The sequence below is a fragment of the Rhamphochromis sp. 'chilingali' genome (assembly GCF_963969265.1).
Source record: "Rhamphochromis sp. 'chilingali' genome assembly, chromosome: 22".
NCBI classification, from domain to species: domain Eukaryota; kingdom Metazoa; phylum Chordata; class Actinopteri; order Cichliformes; family Cichlidae; genus Rhamphochromis; species Rhamphochromis sp. 'chilingali'.
In genome coordinates this window covers 25,692,483-25,717,640 of record NC_137950.1, presented here as the reverse complement: position 1 = coordinate 25,717,640, position 25,158 = coordinate 25,692,483, and the positions used below count along the sequence as shown (strand labels likewise).

The following is a 25,158-nucleotide window of genomic DNA, read 5'->3' as shown; positions in this document are numbered from 1 at the left end:
CGCAAATTATCATCACTCACAGATCAGTGCTGTCGCTCTCTATACACAGTTCGCGATTGCAAAGTGAAAGCAAAAAACAAGCGCAAATTCAAACGCGACTTAAATATGTCACATATTGACAGTGGCTCACCGATGCCAATGACATAATTACCCAGCTACATTTCTGAAAGAATGCAAAAGCATTGACATATATTTTTCCTTCCTACAGTAGCCCGACGGGCAGGGAAGAGATAGATTTTGGTAGCCCGACTGAAAAAAATCGCTAGCTCCGGGACGTCGGGCTAGCGATATTGCGAGCCCTGTATCTGATTGAGGAATCACTCATCTTTGGAAAAGAGAGTTTATTACAGAGAAATGTCTCTTTCCAAAATAAAAGCTATACTATCCGCTTCTTCTGGGCTATATTCTCAGCAGCATAAGGAGAATCACGTGCTAACAGCTGTCTAAATGACTCGGCTAAAGTTAGTAGCATGCTTGTTGTTTTGGTCTTTGCACTAGGATGATGTCGGCGTAAATGTGCAGTCATATTCGTTGTGTTCCCACTAGTGCTTTCAGGTTAATCTCGTTGAAATGACCTTAACGCCACAACACGGCAAATCTCCGTTAACGAGCTACCGCCGATCGCCCCGTGCGTGGGGCTAGACGGCCAACACGTTAACGAGCTAACTGCGCTAACACACTAGTTCCCACCCATGTAATTGAGCATTGCATGGCACATCCAACATACTGTTTTACTTTAGTCCATGACTCGCTTACCTTCAGGGTCATACGTCACATGAAAACCAAAATAATTCCAAACGCCAGATCTGAATGAGGGTGGGGGAGGTGCCCTGCGCTCTTCCTTCTGACTATGCTGTCTGTGTTGAGCGCTCAGTGGATCTGCGCTCGACAGTGCAGCCTAGGCGGAGTAGTCGAATGCAGATTCACTGAGCGCTCAACACAGACAGCATCGTCAGAAGGAAAGTTGATAAAATAAATTACAGATGTTGTATTGTTCGATACATATGCGTACCGAACCGAAAGCACTGTATCGAACGGTTCAATATCGATACGAATATCGTTGCACCCCTAATATATATATATATATATATATATATATATATGTTCTTCCTCTACACCCCCCCCCCCCCCCCCCAATTTTTTTTACACATGTCGAGGAGCGTGTCAGGCTACATTTCACTGTGTGTTATACTTGTATAACTATGCATGTGACAAATAAAGAACCTTGAACTTGAACATTACAACTAGGAAAAGCTGGTGATTGCCCTTGAACTGCAAGCTGATAGCAGACTGACTCCATCTGATTGCAATTTTATCATTTTCTTGATGCACCCAAGCTGCTTTGCAGAGGGCAACAGGTTGCAACTGGTTGCAGACCAGTTGGCTGTCTTAAAAACATCAATTTCAAAGGTTTGCTGCATACAGGAGTAATTATAGTCTCCAACTACTCGTGTGTGACTGTTGTCAACTTAGAGTCGCCAGGACATGAAAAAATGCGTAGAATAACCAGCTTGCCATCTGAAACACACAATAAGGTTTTAAAAGGCTTTACTTTGGAAATGTTTAACTTTGGGACAAACAGCTGGAGCAAAATAATCAGACTGCTGTTTGTGAATTCAGTCCTTGTTCTGTTCAGCATCTTCGCTTAGATAAACGTAGCAATCGATGAAGCAGTTCTGCACCTGTTGCAGGATCTTATTGCTGTGCTAGAGAAGCACAGCAATAAGATTGCAGCAGGTACCTACCAAGGCTTCAGTCACTAAATATGATGGGTGGTATCCAGGGGGGCACTAAATATGACTGCCAGCCTGGGTAAAGCTTTTATGTGGGTAACGCAGATATTGGTAGTCATATTTTCAGTCTGTCAGCCTTCTGCAGTGAAATGGTAATATTTAAAGCATCAAGCAGATGATGACAGACTATATTGCACGATAAACTAAAGAGTCTGATGAATGCTCCTCTGCTTATTAGTACGTCTGTTCTCTTTAAACAGGCTGACAGGCAGCTGACCTGAATACCCGACGGGCACGGCTCACTCTTGCAGTGTTTGAGCTCTCAAATATGGTCAGGATGGCCTCAGTCTTGTCAGAGGTGTCATCTTATACACGGCCAGTTGTCATCATGCATGCATGCAGCGAGCACATTCCCAGGACGTATATAGTATAATATAGCACTCGAAGTGCCATACTGCACAGTGAGAAATAGAAAAATCGACTTGTATAACTGATTACAGCACATTTCCATTCCCGTTAAGAAACCAGATGATGTGGGGCTGAATCTTAATGTTTGTCTTCCCAGCGGAGCTCAGACTGGCTCCCTCTCAAATCTAAACCCGTCCCAATTTGTTTAGGCTTTTTCATTTCTCTTGGTAATTTACACATATTTATTTATATGATTTTGTTTGTGCGCTTGACGCGAGTCTGTTTTGTTCTGTTTGCGCTGCGGCTGGTGCCTGCACCCCAGCCTTGTTTGTAAACTCTGAGAAAGTGAACGCATGCTGGAAGACATAAAATACTCACTGCTAGGCTTGTGTAGTGCAACTTGACATGCACAGCTGCTGCTGCTTCACAGTCAACTTCATACAAATTCAAATTATCTGGAAAAAAAGGTAAATAGCTGAAAGAATGAAACCATCAGCGGTGCCATAGTGGCATTCTGTGCCTATCTGGAAAGATCAAGGGCATCACCTTGATGTATCCTTGAGCAGTGTTGCACTACCTCTGGCATGGATGGACGTCTGCTGTTAATGGGTTTTTTGAAGGTTCCAGCAAGTTTGCGTATTACGCTCATTCACAAACATATCAGTACTGATATTGCTGATAAGCCTGCCATGGCTGTGGCCTTCTGGGAGTTTTCCTGTTGCTCCACGTATCTGCGAAAAGGAGACCTCTCCCAGGGCTGTTGATATGGCAACAGTAACTGTGTGGGTTGAGTGAAAAGAAGCGAGCGAGGCGGGAGGGGAGGAGAGGGAAATCGGAGTCCCAGATTGCTGGCACAGTTGGATAAAGTTACCCGTGCAGTCAGCCTGCTTGAGTGTGTATGGCCGTGCATGCACACACACACGTATGCACACGCACACACACACTGAGGCACGTTAGGCTCGGCGCCCAGTCGCACCACAGACGCACAAACTCTCCTCTAGTATCAGCATTGCCAGCTCACTCTGCCTAATGTTGAGACACACTTAATTATACAGTAACACACACATTAATAAATGCACACGCTCACACACTGAAAACAGAATTTGCTGCTCCTCTAGACTAATTATACCACCTGCACACGCCGACACACCACACAGTCACACCTTTTCCTCTCTGGTAGAGTGACGTTTGGCGTGAGAGTGCACGCGCACAGAGGAAACTCTTCTCCAGCATTTCAGTCTTAAAGTTAAACCAGCATTATGCACCTGGTCCCTGCACTGGTGACCACTACGGAAAAAGTTATTTTATTTTTAAATAGCTAAATAGTGGTCCTCCTAGGACCTGGCGTCCACATATGTGGACATTTTGGGTTGTCTAGACCAATATACTAAATTTTGCTCTACAAGGGCCTGATATCCACTTACGAGGACATTAATACTGCCACTGTTTTATCAAAATTTAAAACGAATATCCTCATATGTGGCTCTCATTTTTCTTAGATCGGGTAAAAAAAAAAATCTGGTGATTCTTTGTTTTTACATTGACCGGGTCCCAGTCAGCCCAAATATCAAAGAGAAATTAAAAATGCATGCCGTGGAAGAGTTTGGGTCTTTGGAGGTTAAAGTTTCTTGGTTGCAATGATGCTAGATGTTTCCTAGGGTTTACTTTGAAGCACCGAACTGGACCTCTCAGCTATATTTGAGTTTGAGTTAAGTTTTTTAATATAACTGTCTTACAAATTATGTCTTGCTGTGAGGTGTGGCCCATCCAAGAAGCCTGTGCTGGTGATTGAAGTAGTAGTAATTGCTTTATATATTTCTTAATGCTAAATAACGGCTTTCTGTATCTGTGCAGTGGACCCATACATTTGATGGATGCACCTTTTGTTGTTACCTTAACACTCCACCTTCTTGTCCAAGTATGCTCAGTACACCAAAACGAACAAACAAAAGCGACATAGAAGTAAAATTGCTGAAATCAAGGCTTAAAAAGCAGGATTGCACTAACCAATGGGTGATGTCATGGTCCATCATTTATTTACAGATTATAAAAGAGATAAGGGAGTGTGGGTGGTTGTCAACCACCCATTGTTGCTAATACCCGTTAATTCTTTAACTTTGTTACGGTCCTTGCAGGGTATCCTTCTGAAGTTGCCTGCGTGGGCGTGTCCTCTCTTGCCTTAGGTGCCACCTCTTTCTTTCGTACAGCTGACTCCCATCAGCAATTTAAAGTATTTAAGGGCAGAGAAAGGTGAGCTCGGGTGCCAGGATGCCATGTGAGTGGGTGCAGCTAGTGAGCTGCACTCCTGCTTGGCAGAGAGGAGTGTGTTTGGTTACTAACCACTAACCCTGACTTACTTTTCAGTTTACTGACCGACGCTTGAGTTTTGTTTTGTTTCTTTAAATGGTGATAGCGGCTTGTCTGTCCGTCTCTTTTAGCTGAGTTATTAATAGAAACTTTAATAAAACTCTTTAATTTAACCATTTTGCCTCTCTGTCTCCTTTTTCCGACCCGGACACTTTTTGTTACCTTCCCTAATCGCCTGGACCCTTTTAGGGGAACACAACAAACTTCCAAAAGGAGCTATCCTTCATCCATCTGTCGTGTCCTATTAGCTGTGAGGAAATGAACAAGTGTCAGGAAGTGGAAGTATACTATACAGCCTCCAGTTTCACAGAATGCACTTTTTTAATAAGCTGGAGAAACGACTGAATGTGTGTTTGTAAGAATGGGTTAGAAAGAGGCTTAGCTTAGCTGCATTGAAAGCGGTGAGCTGCAGGTCGCTGTCTAAAACCTCAGTTGCAAACTTTTGTCGGGAGCTCTGCTGCACTCAGTGGCCCACCTTAAAAAAGAACAAGAAACAACAGCCATTGGTGCAAAAGAGAAAACTCGAAGAGCAAAGAAAGAGAAGCTAGCTGGATTTGTTTTCCAAACTCAGTCACATTCTTGGCAGCACCTGAACTTGTCCTTGCCAAAGGAGGGTGGGAAGAGGAGGGACATGAGGAGAGAGGAGAAAGTGGAAGTAAGAGCAAGAAAGGGCAAATTGTTCTCCGCCTAGTGCATTAAAAGTTAATATGTCAAAAGTACCTGGAGATGTACAGCACTGTGCACTAAAAGTATAGCAAGGGTGCTTTTAAAAATAAGGCACTGGATTGTCTACATGGGGTTTTTCAGGTATTTGGCAGGCTTTGCTCCGTTCTGTGGATTTAGACAGTCTCTTTGTTTAATTGCGGACTGATTCCATGATGGTGAGATTGGGGCTCTATGAAAGCCTCAGCATCAGATTGCCACAGTCAACTCACCTTCCTCCATGCAAACTACAAGTAACCACAGCAGAGCAACCAAAGCAATTAGAAGGAGGCTGCCAGCAACCACTACACACTTGCCTTGGGGGTCTCTGACCAGTCTGTAGGCCTGGTTCAGGAGCTTAAGCAACTGATTTTACAGCAGCTGACATACACATTTTTCACGGTAAGTGTCGAGGGGTCAACAGCTGGTCTCTAGGCATATATGACCTGGGCCTTACTCATGCTGCACTTTAATCTTTGGCCTCAGTTTAGATCTGTATGCAAACACAAGGGTTACTTTAGTTGCAGTACAGTACCTTTAGGCCTGCTGACCATCCTATGTTTACTTTTTTAGGATTAACACAGACCTGTTGGAGAGAGTTCATTTTAATCCAGCTTTGCCCTTTTGTTTTGTTTTTTTTACAAGCCTGTTCTGTGTGCATTTATTTTTACTTTTGTCTTTAAAAAGTACCACTGCAATAAAGCTGCCTTTAAAGCGTTTAAAACATAGATTTAACTGTGATGGGAAACAGTAAAGAAAACCATGTTAATAAACTTTCCAGGATCAACATATTCAAATGTAATATTATTGTTTCTTTGGACTCTGAGAACTTATTATAAGCAATTATTTACCTGTCTCAAAGGCTAATTGATTCATCTGTTGAATGATAGAATTAAATGACACGTTTATTGGCAATTAAAAAAAAACAGCTTCATAGCCGCAACCTTTATTGATTATTTTTAACGTTAACTGACGCACAAATCAAGATCAGAACAGACGGCATAGCAGAAAGACACAAAGGAAGGACACAAAACGTCTGTTGTTTTTACTTGAGCCTCGTTAAGATTTATGGGCTGTCTGCTTTAATGGAACAATAAAATGTTAAGAATAGGAGACTTTGTACTGTTGGGAGCGACGAAGGGGAGGCTGGCAGCATCATTAGCGACTTGGCCGTGCCCTGCTAGTATTCAAATGTCTCATGTAAATTTATGTCTTCCATTGGTCTTCAGTTTCGGTGCCAGGCGCCAGCGTGATCTGCTGTGGTGTGCCGCTGGGCTTCCCTTTAAACAGCTACTGCTGACATGCCGCTGAGCAAGGCAGCTGACCTTTAACTGTCCACAGTTTGTTTGAACACTGTAATTGGGCAGCTACTGAGGTCGAATGTGTGCTCAGACTCCTTAATCTGGGTAAACAAAGGTTTTAAAGTATTTCCAGCATGCCTGTCTGTATGTGAACTGGCTCTGCTGACTTCTCTCTGCTCGCTTGCCTGTTTCAGCAAGACCAAGCAGCATCCTCGTGGGCTGAAAAAATGAATCCGATGTTAAAGTGCAGTTCTTCTTATGTCCACTTGAAGCTGGCTCCATAATGCGAGTCAGTTCACACAGGCTCTCATATTAGTGTGTCCAACACTAAATTTCTCCTTCACAACAACCATGCAACTTTTTCATTAGAAGTCTCCTCTGTAAGAAATCCTTGTTAGGGGCCACGATAGGTGACAGGTGGATGCAAATACAGGAGCCATCTGGCTTCACCTCACATAATTAGAGAGTCTGAAATGAACAGCTAGCGCGTGCTTGTGGTGTGCTGCCTGCCTTTTGACGCATTTGTGAGGTAATGAGCTGACAAAATATTATGGCCTGCTGTGCGTTTAATTGCATTAAAACCCCACCCAAGAAGTCTGTTCTTGAGTTTGGGGAAGTTCTGGTGTTTTATTCATCGTTTATTTATCACTAATTACCACAACTTAGTGTGTGTGTCTGTTATGAATGTATCCATGCAGTTTGTGGATGAACCTTACTCACCAAGTTCTGTTAGTTAGTCCCTTCATCTAAATATGGTCAGTTTTGACTACAACAACACCAAAGGTAGTATTAATTAGGATCAATAAGGGCTTCAAAATGTTTAAGTCTGTGAGTTCACAGTAGTTATGTCCTTTTTTTTGTTTGGAGTCGTTTTTTTTATGCCTTTTTTGGTAACATGTCTTCTTGATGATTGAATAGCAAAATAAACAGCGGTTCTGCTTTCCTGTGAGTGCTGTTCTACCAGCTTTATCGTCGCCACGATCGTCAGTGAGAGTGGCATGTTCAAAGTATATGGTAAGGACAGATGGTGAAGAGGCGACGAAAAAAATTGCAAGGGCATAAAATTAAGAAAAAAGAAGAGATGACAGAGATAGTTAATGCAAGGATTAAGAGAAATAGCAGTGGTGGTTGGGGGGCAATATGCAAAACTTGCAGTATGCATACTTAAAGACAAGTGCATGCAAACTGAATGAGAATGCACTGCAGTTATACAAGAGGAGAAACTCTTTTCAGGGTTTTTTTGAAAACTGGGGGATTTAGCATGTGTTGTGTATCAAAGCGTTTGATATACAAGCAGTGAGACGAGGGCTCTTTTGGAAATGAAACCCTGTTGTTACGAACCAAGCAAAGAACATGTGTCACATTTTAAAAAAATCCAGTGTTTGTTTGCTTGACATCTGAATTAAGGATACATGAGGCAAACCAAGCGCACCTAATTACACCCGAACGCTCGCTGTCAAAGTACTTCAGAGTTCGAACTGTTTGTAACGAGAGATTCCTACATGCTGTTTTTCTTTAAGAGTTTCCTGCGGCGCCTGTCGCAAGCTGCTGACTGAGTTATTGCTTCCACCAACGTAAATAAATGGATGTATGCACTTTCTGAGTAGTTTCTGTATTTGTCCTTTACCTGACGAGCATGAAACCTTGAATCCCCATCTCTGTATACACGTGGATGTTGAACATTAACATTTTTTGTGTATGCAGACATCTGTGATTGTATATACTCGCAACCACAAGGTCACGCTTAGAAGAATGGCCGCAACAGACATAATTTTGTAGCTTCGCCGTGATCTATTAGCGCATATTGATAATTCCCTGGCAGTAATTGGCCTGGAGAGAGACCAAGCATGAAATATGATGTCTTTGCCTTTGACTACTTTTAACCCTGAGGTACTAACAGCTCCCTCCTCCTCCCCTTTTCTACCACCGTTTGCTCTATGATCGGACTGCATCAACAACTTTGCCCTGCCCCTTCTTCATTACTTAACCACTAATTGCCCCGGCAACCCTTGGGATTCGGGAGCACTGACCCCAACGTCTGCTGTCATGGTGTGAATTTTAATAAGGGCTCTCTTCAGGAGCTCAAGAGGCTAGGCATGCATGCACCATCATCCTCCACTGCATTAACACTGGCATTTACATTATAACTGCTGCAACTACAGGGAAAGACATGTTTATGCTTTGTTTTTAATGTGTGCTTATTTCACCTCAACTAATTTCATATTTTAAATGAAAAGACATGTGTATAAACTTTTGTACATGAATATCTGTACTAGTAGGGCCTTTAGCAAGCACCATCCTTATGATTTAATTAGCTCTAAATCAAAATGCTCGGGCAACACATAAGGGTGCATATTTTCTCCTAATTAGACACTGGACATTTTGACATTTAAATAGACACGTAATTGGGGTGGGGGCATATTTTTAGACTTGCTCCGAAGCGTCATTAGGGTTGTCAATCTTAGCCTTGAACTGGTTTTTAGAGGTTACAAACTGCATGCAGAACCATCGAGAACGTGTAACCAAACAGATTTACTGCAGGTTCTAGATTTGCTGAGATAGAACAGTAATGAGGGTGTGTACAAAATTGCTTGCAAAGTTCCTGATGCATTCCTGAGTCATGTGCACAGGTAAATTTACTTCTAACTGACATGCATGTGTGTGTTAGTGGATCTGACCCATAAACTGAGGTGTGCTGCTTCATAGTGACGATTGGTCAAGATTTACAGGCTTCACTTAGTAATCTACTAGGTTAAGGGTCAATTTTCAGCATGCAAACGTGTGAAAAACACATGATAAGACAGTGAAGGTGCTCTGGTGGTTTTGTCTCTATTGCAGATGTGCAGTTGTGGTAAACAAAGAAAGAGAAGTTTCCTTTAATTATGTGAAATAATGAGGGTGTAAACATTGATATAAAAGGGCATCAATTTCATGGATATTTGCTCAATGCGTCCATTAAATGAACAGTTTTCAATGTCATATTCTGCTAATGAATGAATGGATTAATAATAGGCCAACGGTTTAATTCAAAGATTTGTTTTCTGCAACAATCCAGACTTCATGATCTTTAGCGCAGACGTGCTCGACTGCAGTTTGTCCTCTTTCATGTACAAACAAAGTCGCATAAATCCTGCGTTTGCGCGCGAAACATTTTTACGAAGTGTTTGTAAATGAGGCCTGTCATCGCCTTTTCGCCTGGGATACCACAAACAACGCAGTCGCTTCATCGACAAACATTCATCAGACCACTCGAGCTGGTTTTACGATCGCATCGGTCATGCGAGGGTTTAAAAATATTGTTCGTTGACAGTATAACGGAAGACCTTGAGTGACACGAGACGTGCATGTCAGATGTGGCAAATCAGTTTCTCATTGATGGTTTAGAAGCTGGAAGTTTGCAATTAGACATAGATGCAGCAACATCTGCATGTCAAAGCTGCACGACAGCTTATTCTCACATGAACTGACTGCCAGCTGATGTAGAGATAAAAAAGAAATGTCCTTTTATTTTATTTCAACCACTTATTTTCTTTTGATTTTCCCCAAATCGATACATATTAACAATATCCACATTCTCCATTGTCATCCACCTTCATTTCCTCTGTTTTTCAAGAGCAGAGGTACCTTGATTTTTCTTTAATTTTCTCGTTTTTCTTTCTTTTTTCTGGCCTGAAACGGCATAGAAAGAGTCATGTTTAATTAATTCTGCTTCTCCAGGCATCAACATGCATTCGCTAGTTATTCTTTTGATGCATTTTAAAGCATGCAATTAAAGGTGAACCCTGTTTGAGGGGAAAACGCCAGCGTTTGCAGGTCCAATTAAAATTTTGAGGCCGTACTGGAAAGTGTGCTAGTCAAGGTAGATGAAGCTGAGATGAGTGAGTTTTAAAGAGTGTGGGTGGCTGTGCGTGCTTCCTAGAATTCCTTGAACCTAAATTTTGGAAGTCTTTTTCACATAAAATGTCATCGCATCAATATTTGATGAATGCACAGTCATCAGGATCTTTATGAATGTGTCATCTTGTCCATCAGAAAACAGGATCTAAAGAATGTTATGAGTGTTGTAAATCACTTGGAGCAAATGTAGCTGCATGCAAAATTAATGTCGAAATCTTTGAAAACTAAACTTTGGGATACTGGTTTGTCAATAAACTTCTGCTGCGTTACTTTATACCGTACTTGTGACAAAGTTTTTCCTTTTATACTGTGACTGCTGCTGCTGCAGGCTCTTCTTCCAGAAATCTCATGCGGTAATGCTATCTTATGATAACACTGGCATCATGGTACAACGATTCAACAATACTGGACACATTGACAAGACAATCTATGACACATCATGATGTCTGTTTAACTAAAGGTAACTGGATTCTGGTTTCTGTGTCAGTGTGCCTATCATTATCATTGTTTAAAGGTGTTGGTTGAAATTGTTTGCTTTATGATTAGTGCACCGATTTCCCCGTGAGATTCTTCCTCATCACTGCAAGTCGATGTAATTGACACCACAAGGAGTCATGAATGAATGAATCTGGGGCACATTCAGTGTGAAAACAGTATGCAACAGTTTGCTACAGTTTTAAGGTTGAATAACTCACTGAAAAGGTGTGCATCAGTAGGCAGTGAGCATTAGTTTTCTCCTTTTTTTTGTTCTGTTTTTGGGTGTGAAAATCATGCCTATGTATACGTTAGAGAGCATTTACTATGTTTTGGCAGGCTAAATGGATGGACACTGGTGAAGTTCAAAATGTTGTATGAGGTGTTTTGATGCGTTTCAATAGCTGCAGTGACCGCTATAGGGGGACTTTATGATATAAAGTGGATTAGTGTGTAATGGACAACCAATGAATGTTAGAGGTGATTCTCTTCCCTATACTCTGTCTCTTGGCTGACCTTTACTGTTAAATAAAGACAAGAATGCTCAAATTTGGCACAGTTTTCATTCACTTTCAGTACACCAGGGGGATTAGCCTGGAGAAGGCTCCACGAGAGACGTTGGTGGCCTATTTTCAAATCAAGGAGTAAGGTTATTGTGGGTTTTTTTGTATGTACAGTAGTGGTAGTAGTAGCTTGGTTTCAACGAAACTTAATTCTTTCATGAAAATTCTTTCTTTTCACATTTTATAAGTGGTCAGAAACTTGTAAATAACTCATGAAAGAATAAAGTTACGTTGAAACCACACCATTGTTTTTCTTGTGACATTACCAATAAGTTTGATGTGTCGCATGACCCTCTTCCTATTGAAAAAACAAAAGCTGTATCCAAGATGGCCGACTTCTAAATGGCCACCATGGTCACCACCCATCTTGAGGAGTTTGCCCCCTCACATACGTATACTAATGTGCCACAAACAGGACTTTAATATCACCAACCATTCCCATGTTATTACGGTGTATCCATATAAATGGCCCACCCTGTATGTTCATGTTCAAAATACCCGAATGAGAGCTTTGACAAGCTCTACCTCGTCCTGTTATTTGTCTTCGAGCTCACATATAAGTAGGTTTGTTTTGTCTTCATTCCAGCTTTCATCAGCTTTACTTCCACTCTCCATGTACTGTATATATTATCCCCAACTTTTTTTCTTGGCTCTTAGTCTTTCACTTTGCCCCCTTTCATCTTCCCTGTTTCATGCTGTCTTTCCATAGCTCAAGTATGCAATGTACACATTACTGGCCCTAGACCACTTAAAATATATTTTCATGCCCTGACCTTGGATATAGGGAATATTTATACAAGCATAACTTCCTGAATTGGATCAAGGACGAATGAGAGCAAACAAGGACACAGTTAAGATGAAACAGGTGAACGTTATAGCTTGTGGACAGGGGGAGATAAGTTTTATTGCAAAGTCTAATGCGATGTCACTTTTTGACAAAGACTTATAGAACATTTCTACAGTCACACATACACACACACACACACACACACACACACACATACATATATATATATATATATATATATATATATATATATATATATATATATATGGGGATGTTCTAAGTGTGGTAGGGTAGCAGATACAGCCTCACAAGTACTTAACAAGCTCGAGGCTCAATCCTATCTGTGATCATGATACCGTGTGCCACTTTGTGTTGCATAAACTCACAGGTAGTGAGTTTATAGAAGAGAGAAGTTGTGGAAGAGTTTGTCAAACATGGTGCCGAGTTTGGACGATCTGTTTAATGACTCAACAGTCTTTGTAGTAACATGAATTAAAGTTAATGCCTGTTATAAATCAATACAAAGGTTAGGGAGCTCTCTGGGTGGAATTCAGAATTTACTGTATGTCCTTTTAAAGGTTGAAAGCTTTAAAGAAGCCTGGTCAATAGCAGAGATCAGTAAACAGCCCGTGTTTTTTGATTTAACACTAAAGGAGTGTTTTTAGAGTAACTGTTTTTAAACGGTGTGAAAACAGAAAAAATTCACCACCATCAAAGTTTTTGGAAGCCCATTTTTGGTAGGACCATAAATGGTATGAAAAATAGACTTAGACTTTGAATCTGAAAAGTGAAGCCAATGTGGAAGTGTGTTAAACCTGCAGTCTTTTTAATGGCCAACAGGGGACAAGTGCTGCAAAAAGTCATGTAGCCAGTATTTGCAACCAGTGACTGCACTCGACTACTACTGATCCACGCTGCACAGGACCCAGCTAGTGAGCCCACTGAGGCCCAGGCTTGTGTAGCTCTATGGGGCTGAGCTCGGTTGGGCCTAGCCCCATGGGCTCATGCCTTGTTGCAAAAGTTGCTGGAAGTAGCCAAGGAGAGGAGACTCTACCCCTGTGATCTGGACTCTGGAGAAAATTGATGGAAACACTTGAACATTAAAAAACTGACAGTCTTTAGTTTTAGGACTAAAAACTGGAAGAAACTCCAGCAGTGAAGTCCAGGCCTCCAGTGCGGGAAATCTTACAATTTAGAACAAATTAGAAAAAAACATGCACTAGCACTTCCCTATAACTCGCTGTTGGCAAACACAATACAGTGAGGAAATGTAGAGAAAAAATGAAGAGGATGTAAAAAGGTTCACAACGAAGTAAAAGTCGACAAAGGTTGTTTTGTTTAACAGATGTTTATTAAAATTTTTAGCTGATGATTGTACAATGTTTGCAATGTTAATAAAACCAGTTTTATTATTCTCACATACAACTCTGCATTCAGAAATTTATCGGTGGTTGGTAAGGGCCCAATAATGCAAAGTCCAGCAGCAATCCATTTGAATCACAATCAGAATACTTTATTGATCCCTGGGGGAAATTATTTTTCGTTACATATATATAGGTGAGCATGGTGCCACGGTGGTTAGCACTGTTGCCGCACAGCAAGAAGGTCCTGAGTTCAATTCCAACATCAGGCCGGGGTCTTTCTGTGTGGAGTTTGCATGTTCTCCCCGTGTTTGCGTGGGTTCCCTCCGGGTACTCTGGCTTCCTCCCACCGTCCAAAGACATGCAACTTGTGGGGATAGGTTAATTGGAAAATCCAAATTGCCATTAGGTGTGAATGTGCGAGTGAATGTGAGTGCGAATGGTTGTCTGTCCCTGTGTGTTGGCCCTGCGACAGACTGGCGACCTGTCCAGGGTGTACCCCGCCTCTCGCCCTATGACAGCTGGGATAGGCTCCAGTACCCCCCGCGACCCTGAAAAGGATAAGCGGAAGCGAATGGATGGATGGATGGGTGGATGGGCATCAACACACATACTGCACATTTGTCAGCTGCACATCCATGATGTGAATCTCCTGTGTCTCCATTGGACAACAACCATGGCACATCCAAAGTCACCTAAATCACCTTTTTTCCCTGAATTCTGATGCTCTGTTTGCTGCCATGTGTCTGGCTTATTAGATATTTGCATTAACAAACAGATTAAATGGATAGTGAGTAGATGCACCGTATATAGTGTTGTGGAAGTTTTCCATTAAATAAAGCCTGCAGACGAGCGGTGAGCGGTAGCTAATCAGAATCAGAATCAGAATACTTTATTGATCCCTGGGGGAAATTATTTTTTGTTACAGTGCTCCATTTTAAACCAACATTAAGACAAGACAGACAATACGCTAACTAAGAATAGTACAATATATACATATATATACATACATACATACATAAGTCACTTATAAATAAATATTTGGAAAAGAAACATGTGTAGCTGTAGCAGCAAACAGTGTGTTAAGTGGATGCGTTGTACAGGGAGATGGCCACAGGCAGGAATGATTTCCTGTGTCGTTCAGTGGTGCTTTTCAGTAATCTCAGTCTCTCACTGAACGAGCTCCTGTGACTGACCAACATGTCATGGAGTGGGTGGGAGGTGTTATCCAACATTGTCTTTATCTTGGACAGCATCCGCCTCTCCGACACCACCTTGAGGGAGTCCAGCTCCATCCCCACAACATTGCTGGCCTTACGGATCAGTTTATTAAGTCTGTTGGCATCTGCGACCCTCAGCCTGCTCCCCCAGCATGCAACAGCATAGAGGATCGCACTGGCCACCACAGACTCATAGAAAATCCTCAGCATTTTCTGGCAGATGTTGAAGGACCTCAGTCGCCTCAAAAAATAGAGACGACTCTGGCCCTTCCTGTAAAGTGCTGTGGTGTTTTTAGCCCAGTCCAGTTTATTGTCAATGTGTACTCCAAGGTATTTATAGTCCTCCACAATGTCAACACTGACCCCCTGGATTGAAACAGGGGTCAAGTGTTTCCTGGTCTTCCTGAAGTCCACGATCAGTTCCTTGGTCTTTGCCACGTTGAGCTGCAGATGATTCTGCTCACACCACGTGACAAAGGAGTCGACCACAGCCCGGTACTCTGTCTCATCATCCCTGCTGATGCATCCAACCACCGCAGAGTCATCAGAAAACTTCTGAAGATGGCAGGTCTCTGTGCAGTGGCTGAAGTCTGTGGTGTAGAGGGTGAAGAGGAAGGGGGAGAGGACAGTCCCCTGTGGTGCCCCTGTGTTGCTAATCACCTTGTCAGACACACACTGTGGGAGACGTACATATTGTGGTCTTCCTGTCAGGTAATCAACAATCCAGGACACCAGAGAAGCATCCACCTGCATCGCTGCTAACTTATCACCCAGGAGGGTCGGCCTGATGGTGTTGAAAGCACTGGAAAAGTCAAAAAACATGACCCTCACAGTGCTCGCCGGCTGGTCCAGATGGGTGTAGACACGATTGAGCAGGTAGATGATGGCGTCCTCTGTTCCGAGACGAGGCTGATAAGCGAACTGAAGGGGATCCAGATGTGGTCTTACTATGGGTCGCAGCTGGTCCAGGATGAGCCTTTCCAGGGTCTTCATGATGTGGGAGGTCAGTGCCACGGGCCTGTAATCCTGGGGGCCACTGGGACGAGGCGTCTTTGGTACAGGGACGAGGCATGATGTCTTCCACATCACCGGGACCCTCTGCAGACTCAGACTCAGCATAAACAGTTTATGAAAGACTCCACACAGCTGGGGGGCACAGGCCTTGAGGACAAGGGGACTCACTCCGTCTGGTCCAGCAGACTTGCCTGAGTGAAGTCTCCTCATTTGCATCTCAACCTGGTATTGAGTGAAGGTGATGGGTGGGGGAGGGGTGTCAGGAATCTCAGGAAGCTAACATTCTTTAATCACAAAGAAAGAACAGAAAAACCTGAGCTTGGTGGAGAGCCTGCATGACCGCGGGGCAGACGGCCAGCAGAGTCTCCCGAGCCTAACATGGCTCTCAGTTAAATACCTTCTTCAGGAACAAAAGGCAGTACACAGCTGTTTCACACCTTAAGGTTCACACTCCCTTGCTACCTCAGAGAAGAGTCCGTCAGAGAAGATACAAAAGATTCTTCCTGTGAAGTTGTCTGCTTCCCCCAACTTCCTTACTAGACCCCCACCATTTGTCTTACTGTATGAGTGTGAGACATGTTAAAATCCACTGGCACCAAGGCATCATACAATAAAATAATGTTATTAATACATAATTAAAAGAAATTCCTATACAATCAGCAGACAGATGGAGCAGTGGGCCTGCATATATACACCTCTGCAAACATAAGGAAAGAGGAGATGGAGGAGATATTTACTTACCTATGTCGAAAATTGCATCTTTATATATTAGAAGAACATAGAAGTCATTTAACTTTATTTGCATGCACTGATAAATGATGTAGCCTACCTTCATTAGTGGTCATGCTTTTACAGATGAACATTGGTCTTTAAATTATTTTTAAGTGGAGGAAAATGGATTGATATGCAAAATGATTTAAAGAAATCTTGGTGCACCACCACACATTTGGATTTTATCTTGCACTCTTACTGTTTTCAGCAACCATCGGTCTGATATTATCAGATTCAGGGTTTCACAATCAGTCACCTTCTGCTAATATGGCCACAAAATAACTGATAAAAGCCTCATTTTCCTGTTTAGAAAGGTTGTTTTTAAAACAGTATTGCACACAGCATATTCTCTATGTTAGTAATACTAATTTGGTCTCATTTGTGGCCATTCTTGTGCTCTGTGTGTGCTCTGTTGTTAGAAAGCTATCGAATGAAGGGTTAGCAAAGGAAAGAAAGAAGCCTTCCTTTAACAACAGAGGGAGGAGGGCAGGGGTTAAAGGATCAAGATCCTCTTAGTACTTACACAAACACACATACCCTTTCACGGATTCAGCTGCTAATCTTAAAACTACTTAACCCTTTGCAAGAGGTGACGTTCTCTAAGCAGTTTTCCAGGAACTAGTAATGGCACCAGTAACAGCTGAACGTGACAGAGTTTCTGACCTTCAGACCAACTTATCCAGCTTTAACTTTGCGTGTGAATGGGAAAAAAATCTATTTGCTTCTGCATGCATGAGTAAAAGCCTCTATTTCTTATGTCCAAGGGTCATGTAATGGTAGATGGAGTATGAGTCTCAGTGGATTTGACAGCTTAACTCAGTGGTCACAACATGTAGTGAAGTACTTGTTTGGTTGTAGTATGGCCACATCCTTGGTGAAACAAATTCAGAAGACTTTTTTTGATCGTTCGTGGCACAAGACCTCAAACCTGGCTATTTTTTAGCTTTTTCTTGCCTGTAGACTCGGTCTGGTGTCCCGTTCTGACTTTATCAGTTGTCTGCATTCATGCAGATCATACATTCAGATGGGTAGTTAAATAATGCCCACTGGGAGGGAGCGCCAAGATAACAACGTGCACCAAAATGCCTTATGTGTGGGATAATTGTAGCTAAACTATGAAGTAGTCTGGGTTCAGTTCCAAGCTCCTAAAATTTGCATGTCCTAGGGCAAAGGCGCTTACCCAACTGCTCTTTGTGGTTAGGCCACTGCCTTGTATGACTTTCTATGACTTGCTGCCATTGCTGTTTGTGTGGTTTTTTTTTTTTTTTTTGGTTTTTTTTTGTACGTGACTGACAGGCAAATTGTAAAGCACGTTGGGTAGAAGTGTTGTATAAATGCTTTCTGTTTCAAAGCAACATGTCAGGTCTCGGATCAAGTTTGTGTCTCAGGTTTTGAGATGGGTTGGGTTTTACAGAGTTGAGGTCTGATTTCTGTGTCTACCTTGGTTCCTAGTGATTCAAATCTTGGGATCATTCTCTCCGACACATTTTTATAGAGCATTGTAGTGAAAAAAGTAACCTTGACTCTGTGACTGCAGCTTCTCTGATATGAACACTTCCAGATTTCTCCAGCCTGCTGTCACAGGAAACTCACTGTCAGTTTGGACTCTTAGGACTAAAATGAGTGTTGTGGTGTTGTGTGGAATGTCTTGTTGTCTTTGAAAAGGTTGTTTCGAGAACAACCAGGTCTTCAGTGGCTGTCTTTGTAGCAACTTTATTCTGTTGCTGTCCACCGAAACTACAACTACTTTAACTACCTTCATTCAGAGTTAAGCCATAATTCCTCCATAATTAGTGACGTGGTTGCTGCGTTCTCTAAGTGCGTTCTATCTAACATTCACACACATTCATCAGAGAGCAACTTGGGGTTATTATCTTGCCCAAGGACAGTCTAAACTTCAATCTATGCCTGATATTTCAATGTGGTTTCTATTTTTCCAGTGTATTAATCATTAAGTGATCATTATTGTCCTGATAGATGGGAGCTTTAGTCGTGCACATATTCCCATTGTTTCATATCTGGAGACTTTTTAATCTGAGTGTGACCTTTGTTCTCTTCCAGCCTGGATCCCAGTCCTGCCACTGCGTTCCTGAGACTGTCATCCACCTCCAGCCCTGGCCTCAAGGCCAGCTGATATACCCGAGGAACCTACATCATCTTTCATATTTTCCAGCATCACCCTGAGCAACAACACACCGGGTGCACTCCTTTTGGAGAAACGCCCAAAACCCACCTTCCGAGGACACCAGGGACCGGCCCCTAGGGACTGGCCCCTGTTATGTTTTGTTGACCGACTCGTCCCAACCGGCGAATGACAAGTGTGCATCCGAGGGTGGGGCTTGCCTCAGTCTCTCATGATTGGCTGCTGGATGGAATTAAGGTGAATGGAACACATGCCCAAGGAGCAGGACTCTAACCCATCAGAGGGAGAAGAGAAACAGTGAGTTTGAATTATGTATTTATTGTTTAACGTTAACACAGTTTAATGCCTCAGAAGCAAATTTTGAAATTTTGAAATGGCATCGTTGTTTCATAATGGCTGTTAAAAGTAAGCAGTAGTCGTACCAGTTCCTTTATAGCCATCCCATCTCCTTCTCTACCTTTAGCTTTCCTACTGTAGGTTGTATCTTTACTGAAGCAGCCATGATTTTTTTCTTAGTGCTGTAGAAAAGAGGTTTTCTGATAAGGCAGTATTCATTTTTCAAGATAAGCTAAGCATCGTCGTGTTCTCTTTTTTCCTCCGTACCACTCGCCCCTCTCTCCCTCTTGCCCTTTCCCTCTTGTCTGAATTGTTTCTGAGAAACTAGACCTTCAGCTGCTCCTGACCCTGACGTCCGCGCCCTCGCTCAGCTTCTTCAGGCTGAGTCAGTCTAGCCTAAATGCAAACAAACATGGCGCTTTTTAAGCCCCTTCTCATTAATGAAAACATAATATTAGTGGAATGGACTGTTTTCTCATACTGCTAGAGGAAGGGGCCCCTCTGTATGGAAGAGGCCTCTGGGTAAAGGAAATAGTTATCGCTGTATATCAGGCTGCTTTGGGTTTGAAACAAGTCTTTAATTAGAAAGCACCACGATTTCCTTTCATTTGAACTGTGAAATGTCGAAGGTAAAGACACGTCGCCTTCACAGTTATTTGAAGGTGTAATGACAGGTTGGTTTTGTGGTTTCACAAAATAAGTGTTGAAAGCTTCATGAAAGCTTCTGTTTAATCACATCAGGTCTTTATTTTATAGTATTTGTTGTTGCCCATAAGTTCTTAAATGAGCAATTTTAACACAACAGAAATCTGTTTCACCCTTAAATCAAGTATACGTGTTTCTCCTCTGGCATGAATCTAGTGGAAACTAGCTGGTGGTCAGAATCTTAAGAAGTACACTATAGCAACACCTCTTTCCACAAATCATGACCTAGATATGTGTGTGCAGTTTCATGTCGGAACTGTCTGACTACATCCGCCAATTAAAGCGTGCAGCCAGCTAATTACAGCTCAGCTGAGTGGGTTCCCATTAGTGTTTACATCCTGCCACGCGGTCACGAGCATGAGGTCACGGGTAGCTCGTTTTGCACAGCGATACAGTTGATGGGGGTAGTTCGGTAGAAAGGAAGTAGGTCCTACATAAACCTGCTCACAGTCCTGTTGTATTTGAACAGATGGATTAATAGCACTTTCAGCTTTTGGTTGCTCCCTTTTGGGCTCACCACAGTAGATCATCTACCTTCAACGAGTATCTTCTTCTGTCACACCACTTCTCTGCATGTCCTACATTTGATTTTCAGGGTGAACTCTAACTTATTACAATAAAAAATGTATATATTTTGGATAAAACTGTCACAAAAACATGAAATGTTTGGATTAAATCATGCCGAAAAAGACCCTTCCTTACAGGTTTGTCGTCTTGTTGTCTTAAATGAGTAGTTGTATTTACACCATGTGGTATATACCATTTACAGGCTGAGCAGTCAGAGGATAAAGCGAGCATTTGAAGGCAGTACTGGACACCGGCATTAACATGCAGTGTTTGAATTTAACACCGGAACGTTTTCAGTCTTTCGTCTCCGCAGTCAAATTTATGTAAAATGTAAGGTCATGTTTTAGTTACCGTGTGGAGGGACTGACTGCCTGTTCCGCACCGTCAGAGGCCGACGGATTCCTAAGATAACACGGACACCTGTCAGGAGATTAACAGCTCTGCTGCCGGGGGAAACAGAAAGTCGGCGTGGCAGAAGACATCTTGCTTCATTTCACATGTGCGGGTGTAATAACTGAGTGTATCTCTGTTTACACCTGTACCTGCTGGCTGCAGTACTCTGCACGTTAAAAGGACGATGAATTAAGCTCCCGAGGCTACAGACTGGAGTGGTTTCTGCTTAGAGTGGATATCACTAGTGTGCTCAGCATGACAATGGATTTTATTAAATTTCTACCCCTCCCTTCTGCGTGTTGTCAACCAGTTGTTGTGATCTGATCCGGTCCTTTAAAGTGGTGTTTTGGATACCAGAAGGCAGACGGAGAATACGCCCTCCTCCTAAAGATTGATTGATACGTCGTCAGCCTTGTTCAGCTGATTTTTGTTTTCTTTTTTTTTTCTATAAATAAATCCATACAAATATACATTCTATGCACTAAATTTCATTCTCGGCACTCGCTTTTGATGCTGTTTTGCTTCGTGCTCCTATTAACATATTAAGATGCACAAATTGCTGCACATGTCGGATTCTTCCTTGCATCACTCCTCTGAACATGTCACCATAGCTGACGCAAGACTGCTTGCACTGTGTTGCATTAACAGTGGTAAAGGCTTACACCATACAAGTGTTGTGTAGTCTCTTGTATCCAGGAAACTTTGTTCACGAGGCGCGAGGCCTGTTTTTATCCTTTGCACTTATGTGAGATCCTCCCATCCATCATGCACGAGAGACGATCACAGCTCAGCTGGTGGTGCTTGTCTGCATGTGGAATCGTTGGCTTTCTCTGTGTACAATAAGTATTAAGTGCTCCTCTCAACTGTAAATAACATAAGATGGCTCGCAGTAATTGTGTCGTGCTGTTGGATTTGTGTCAGGGAACGCACTTCAGCCTCAAACAGACCTGCTGTTCTTAATTTCTACACGTAGAGACAAATGGAGGACGCCTGTCCTGCAAAGGAAAACAATGACATTGACACACATGGAGAATATGTGCTCTTTCTCCAAATCATATGCCGTATGTAAACCTAGAGATGGACTTAACGACTGTCAGGCCGATTATGAATGCAGTTTGGAGGTGCTGGCTGATGAGGACCAGTCCCACCAGATCAGTTCCAGTTGGGCTCAGCTGGTGTTTACATTCAGCAGATAACGCCGTGCAGTGTGTGCGGCGTGTAAAGATTCTAGTCTGAATTCTTCGGAACAGTCACTGCCAGACGTTCTCATTCAGATATTTTTTTAAACCTTGTTTAAAATTTGTAACTGACAGCCGCGATTTATGGCGTCACTGTTGCTTGGAAGATGCAAAACAAACACGAGAAGAGGAATGGCGGGCGAAAAAGTTTGTGACATAGAAGTATCCCTGCAGAGCGTCCCCTCCTTGGATGGTCTCGCACATTTTGATGACGCTATATACAAGCCGCACAGTGTTATGGTAAAAATAAAACCAGCTGTGATTGTTTGGCTCTCTGCGCTGCACAATTTCTTTGTTTGTTTGTTTCGTTTTTGCACACTACGTTTTATTCCAATTGTCACTTATTTGAAAAAGTGGGACGATCCTCACGTGATTTTTATTTCCAGTTATGTCTGCTCTCTTGCATCTGAACGTAGTGCATAAAATGTCCAGTCATGGGACATTTAACTGAAAGATGAAGGTGAAAAACTGGGGATAGGAGCAAGAGTGAAAGGGAAGGTTTACAAGATGAGACCTGCTATGATGTATGGTTTGGAGACAGTGGCACTGACAAAAAGATGGTGGAGCTGAAGATGAAATGATTATCAGTGAGTCTGAAAGAGACAGTTCAGGCAGAGCAGTTTGGAGACAAAGTTAGCGAGACAAGGCTGACATGTTGAGAGGAGAGAGAGTGGATATACTGGACCAAGGATGTTGATGATGGAGCTGCCAGGCAGGAGGAAAACAGGGAGCAGAATGATATTATCAGCCATTAAGTGCAGTGCATAGTGGACTGCTTTAAGGGACTTCATGGTTATGCATTGATTGCAAAGCTTTGCAGACAGTCGTCTACATGTTGTAGCTGTTTCCTGTCGCCCCCACCCTCAAACCGGGCACGGCTGCCCCTCCCCGCGGCTGCTCCTGCTGGGAAGGAAAATGGTTTGATTGTTGGGGTTTTCTCCAGAACACTGCAGGGTCTTTATCATATAGTATAAAGCGCCTTGAGGTGATTATTGGTGTTATTTAGATAAATAAACCTGAAGTGAATTTTTACGCCATCTGTGTCACTCAATCTGCATATTTTGATCTTCAAGCATGTTTTGTGCTTCTTTTTCTTTATGCACTCAAAAAAAAAATCTGCCCAAATTTCTGACTTGAATGTAAAATTTTCCCTGTAATTTTGTTACATAAGTAAAATTGTTACATTTGATTGAATCTGGTGAAGTACAATGTACTTGAATGAGCCTTTGATTGAAGGTGAAGAACGAGTGAAGGTTTGTTTCCTCACTGCCAAAGTCTCTGTGTTGGTCAGATTTTCCCACAACAGTGTCTTTGGTGGAACTGAGCACATAAACAACATTCAGCTTTTCCTTCCCCCTATACATGAGGATGTCCTGCTGTGCCCACGTTAAAAGCATTGTTATTCGCTCTCTTCCTATGGATTTTACGACTATTACTTCCTGTTCCCTTGTTTGTGGATGCAGAGTGTAGTGGTTTACACATTTGCCTAACCAAGCAAAAGATCCCCAGTTTGATCCCATGAGGAGATACAGATCCTTGTGGGGGTTGTGTCAGGAAGAGCATCCAGTGTAAAAATCTGCCAAATGTTTTTGACACTGTAGGCGACCTGTGGTGAATAGGGGATTAGCTGAAATAGCTTTAAACGTCCCCTCCCTTTGTTCGTTGGGGACTTAAAAATGTATTTTGATCATCCTCGTTTGTTTGAGATCAGTGTGACCTGCAGTCTACCATCTTTTAAAGCTCTTAAACCAGAGTTTATTTCACAATTACCCCTAATGTGAGAGGCGGGTACCCATTAAGGCCAGGTGGGTGGGTGTCAATCTGTGAGTCAGTCGGCGTAAACCTCAGACTAATTGACTGAAACACTGTCAGGTTTTATTTCTGCATTTGTGAAAGAAAAGTCCCCCTGCAGGATCTCAGTGATACTTTAAAGAGCTGTGAACATTTCACGGCAGAACTGCATTTGTGTTGTTCGATTTGGGTTATAAATTTGAGTTATTATATCATGATCACAGAAATAACAGCAAATACATGCTGCAGATCTCTTTGGTGTGGTTACGTGTAAAACAAGTGCTTCATACTGGCAAAAGCACTGGGATTTCTCTCTCATGATCATGTAAAACCACCACGCCCAGTATGAAACTGTGAAAACTTTCAGTGAGAATTGGTTTGATTCATGCAATATCAGTCTATATTTGCTTTGTCGTGTGCATTAGTCTGGACTGAGAATTGTGTGAATAAATAGACTTCAGCGCTACTATGTTTGCATGACAGATTAATTTTATTCATCCTGTCAAATTTGCTAAACGAACTTGCAGCTTTAGTGAAATCTTTCTTTTAAAAAAAAAATATTCACTTCACAGTATCAACATAAATAAGTCTGAACCTCTATATTTATAACAGAGTGTATATGTGCACACCAGACACATCTGGATATGGAAAAAAAATCCAGTTAAATGTAGTCGAATACCTACTAAGTGTTTCCCTTTGGTTTTAGTTCAGAACATTTCAAGCTGTTTATATTTGAGCTTTTAACTACGAGTTATGGATTTAATCAGAGGGAGTTGTCTTGCTTTCACTCTGTGGCATACTACATCCCCTTCTTCCTCAGCCTGTAATTTAGAGAGTGGCGGGAACAAAGTGTCCATTAGCTCTGGATGTATAGGACGGGGCAGACGCAGCTGTTGGCCCGCAGCATGTAAGCACAACAATAGGCGACTGTGGCCCTCTAAACATAGGACAGGGGCCTCTTTCAGTGTTTGTTATGGATATAATTCTCCAGGCTATTTTGAGCATCTTTGTGTTGTTCTGTCTAAGATGCACGAGCTTCAGAGCAGACAGTTTCCGTTCACCTAGATTAAAAAAGGCAACAAACTCTAGCCAATCACAGGCAGAGTATCGGCAGAATGTAGATAAGTGTGAAAAAGGAAGAGTGAGCGTGGTTAGGAGGGTAAAAATATTACAAATATGTATTGATTACATAAAGAAAAACTTTAACTTTAACTGAGGTTACAACATACAAAAGTTATGAAAAGCTGTGTGTGTGTAATGCCACGGCTGTGGCTCAGGAGGTGGCGCAGGTCATCTCCTAATTGGAATGTCAGCGGTTCGATCCCATCTCTCCTAGATACTAGATACCATCCTTGGGTTGTCCCTGATGCATCCGTCACTGTGAATT

At 42.3% G+C, this 25,158-nt stretch overlaps 1 protein-coding gene across 1 annotated transcript in view; it reads left to right on the top strand.

The window, feature by feature from the left end:
- Positions 1-25,158, top strand: part of thrab (thyroid hormone receptor alpha b) — a 168,591-nt gene that overhangs the window by 100,276 nt on the left and 43,157 nt on the right. The window contains exon 4 of the mRNA XM_080872288.1: positions 18,660-19,038. Within this exon, the coding sequence (XP_080728414.1) occupies positions 18,983-19,038 (56 nt within the window). The 5' untranslated portion in view covers positions 18,660-18,982. The remainder of the gene's footprint in view (positions 1-18,659; positions 19,039-25,158) is intronic.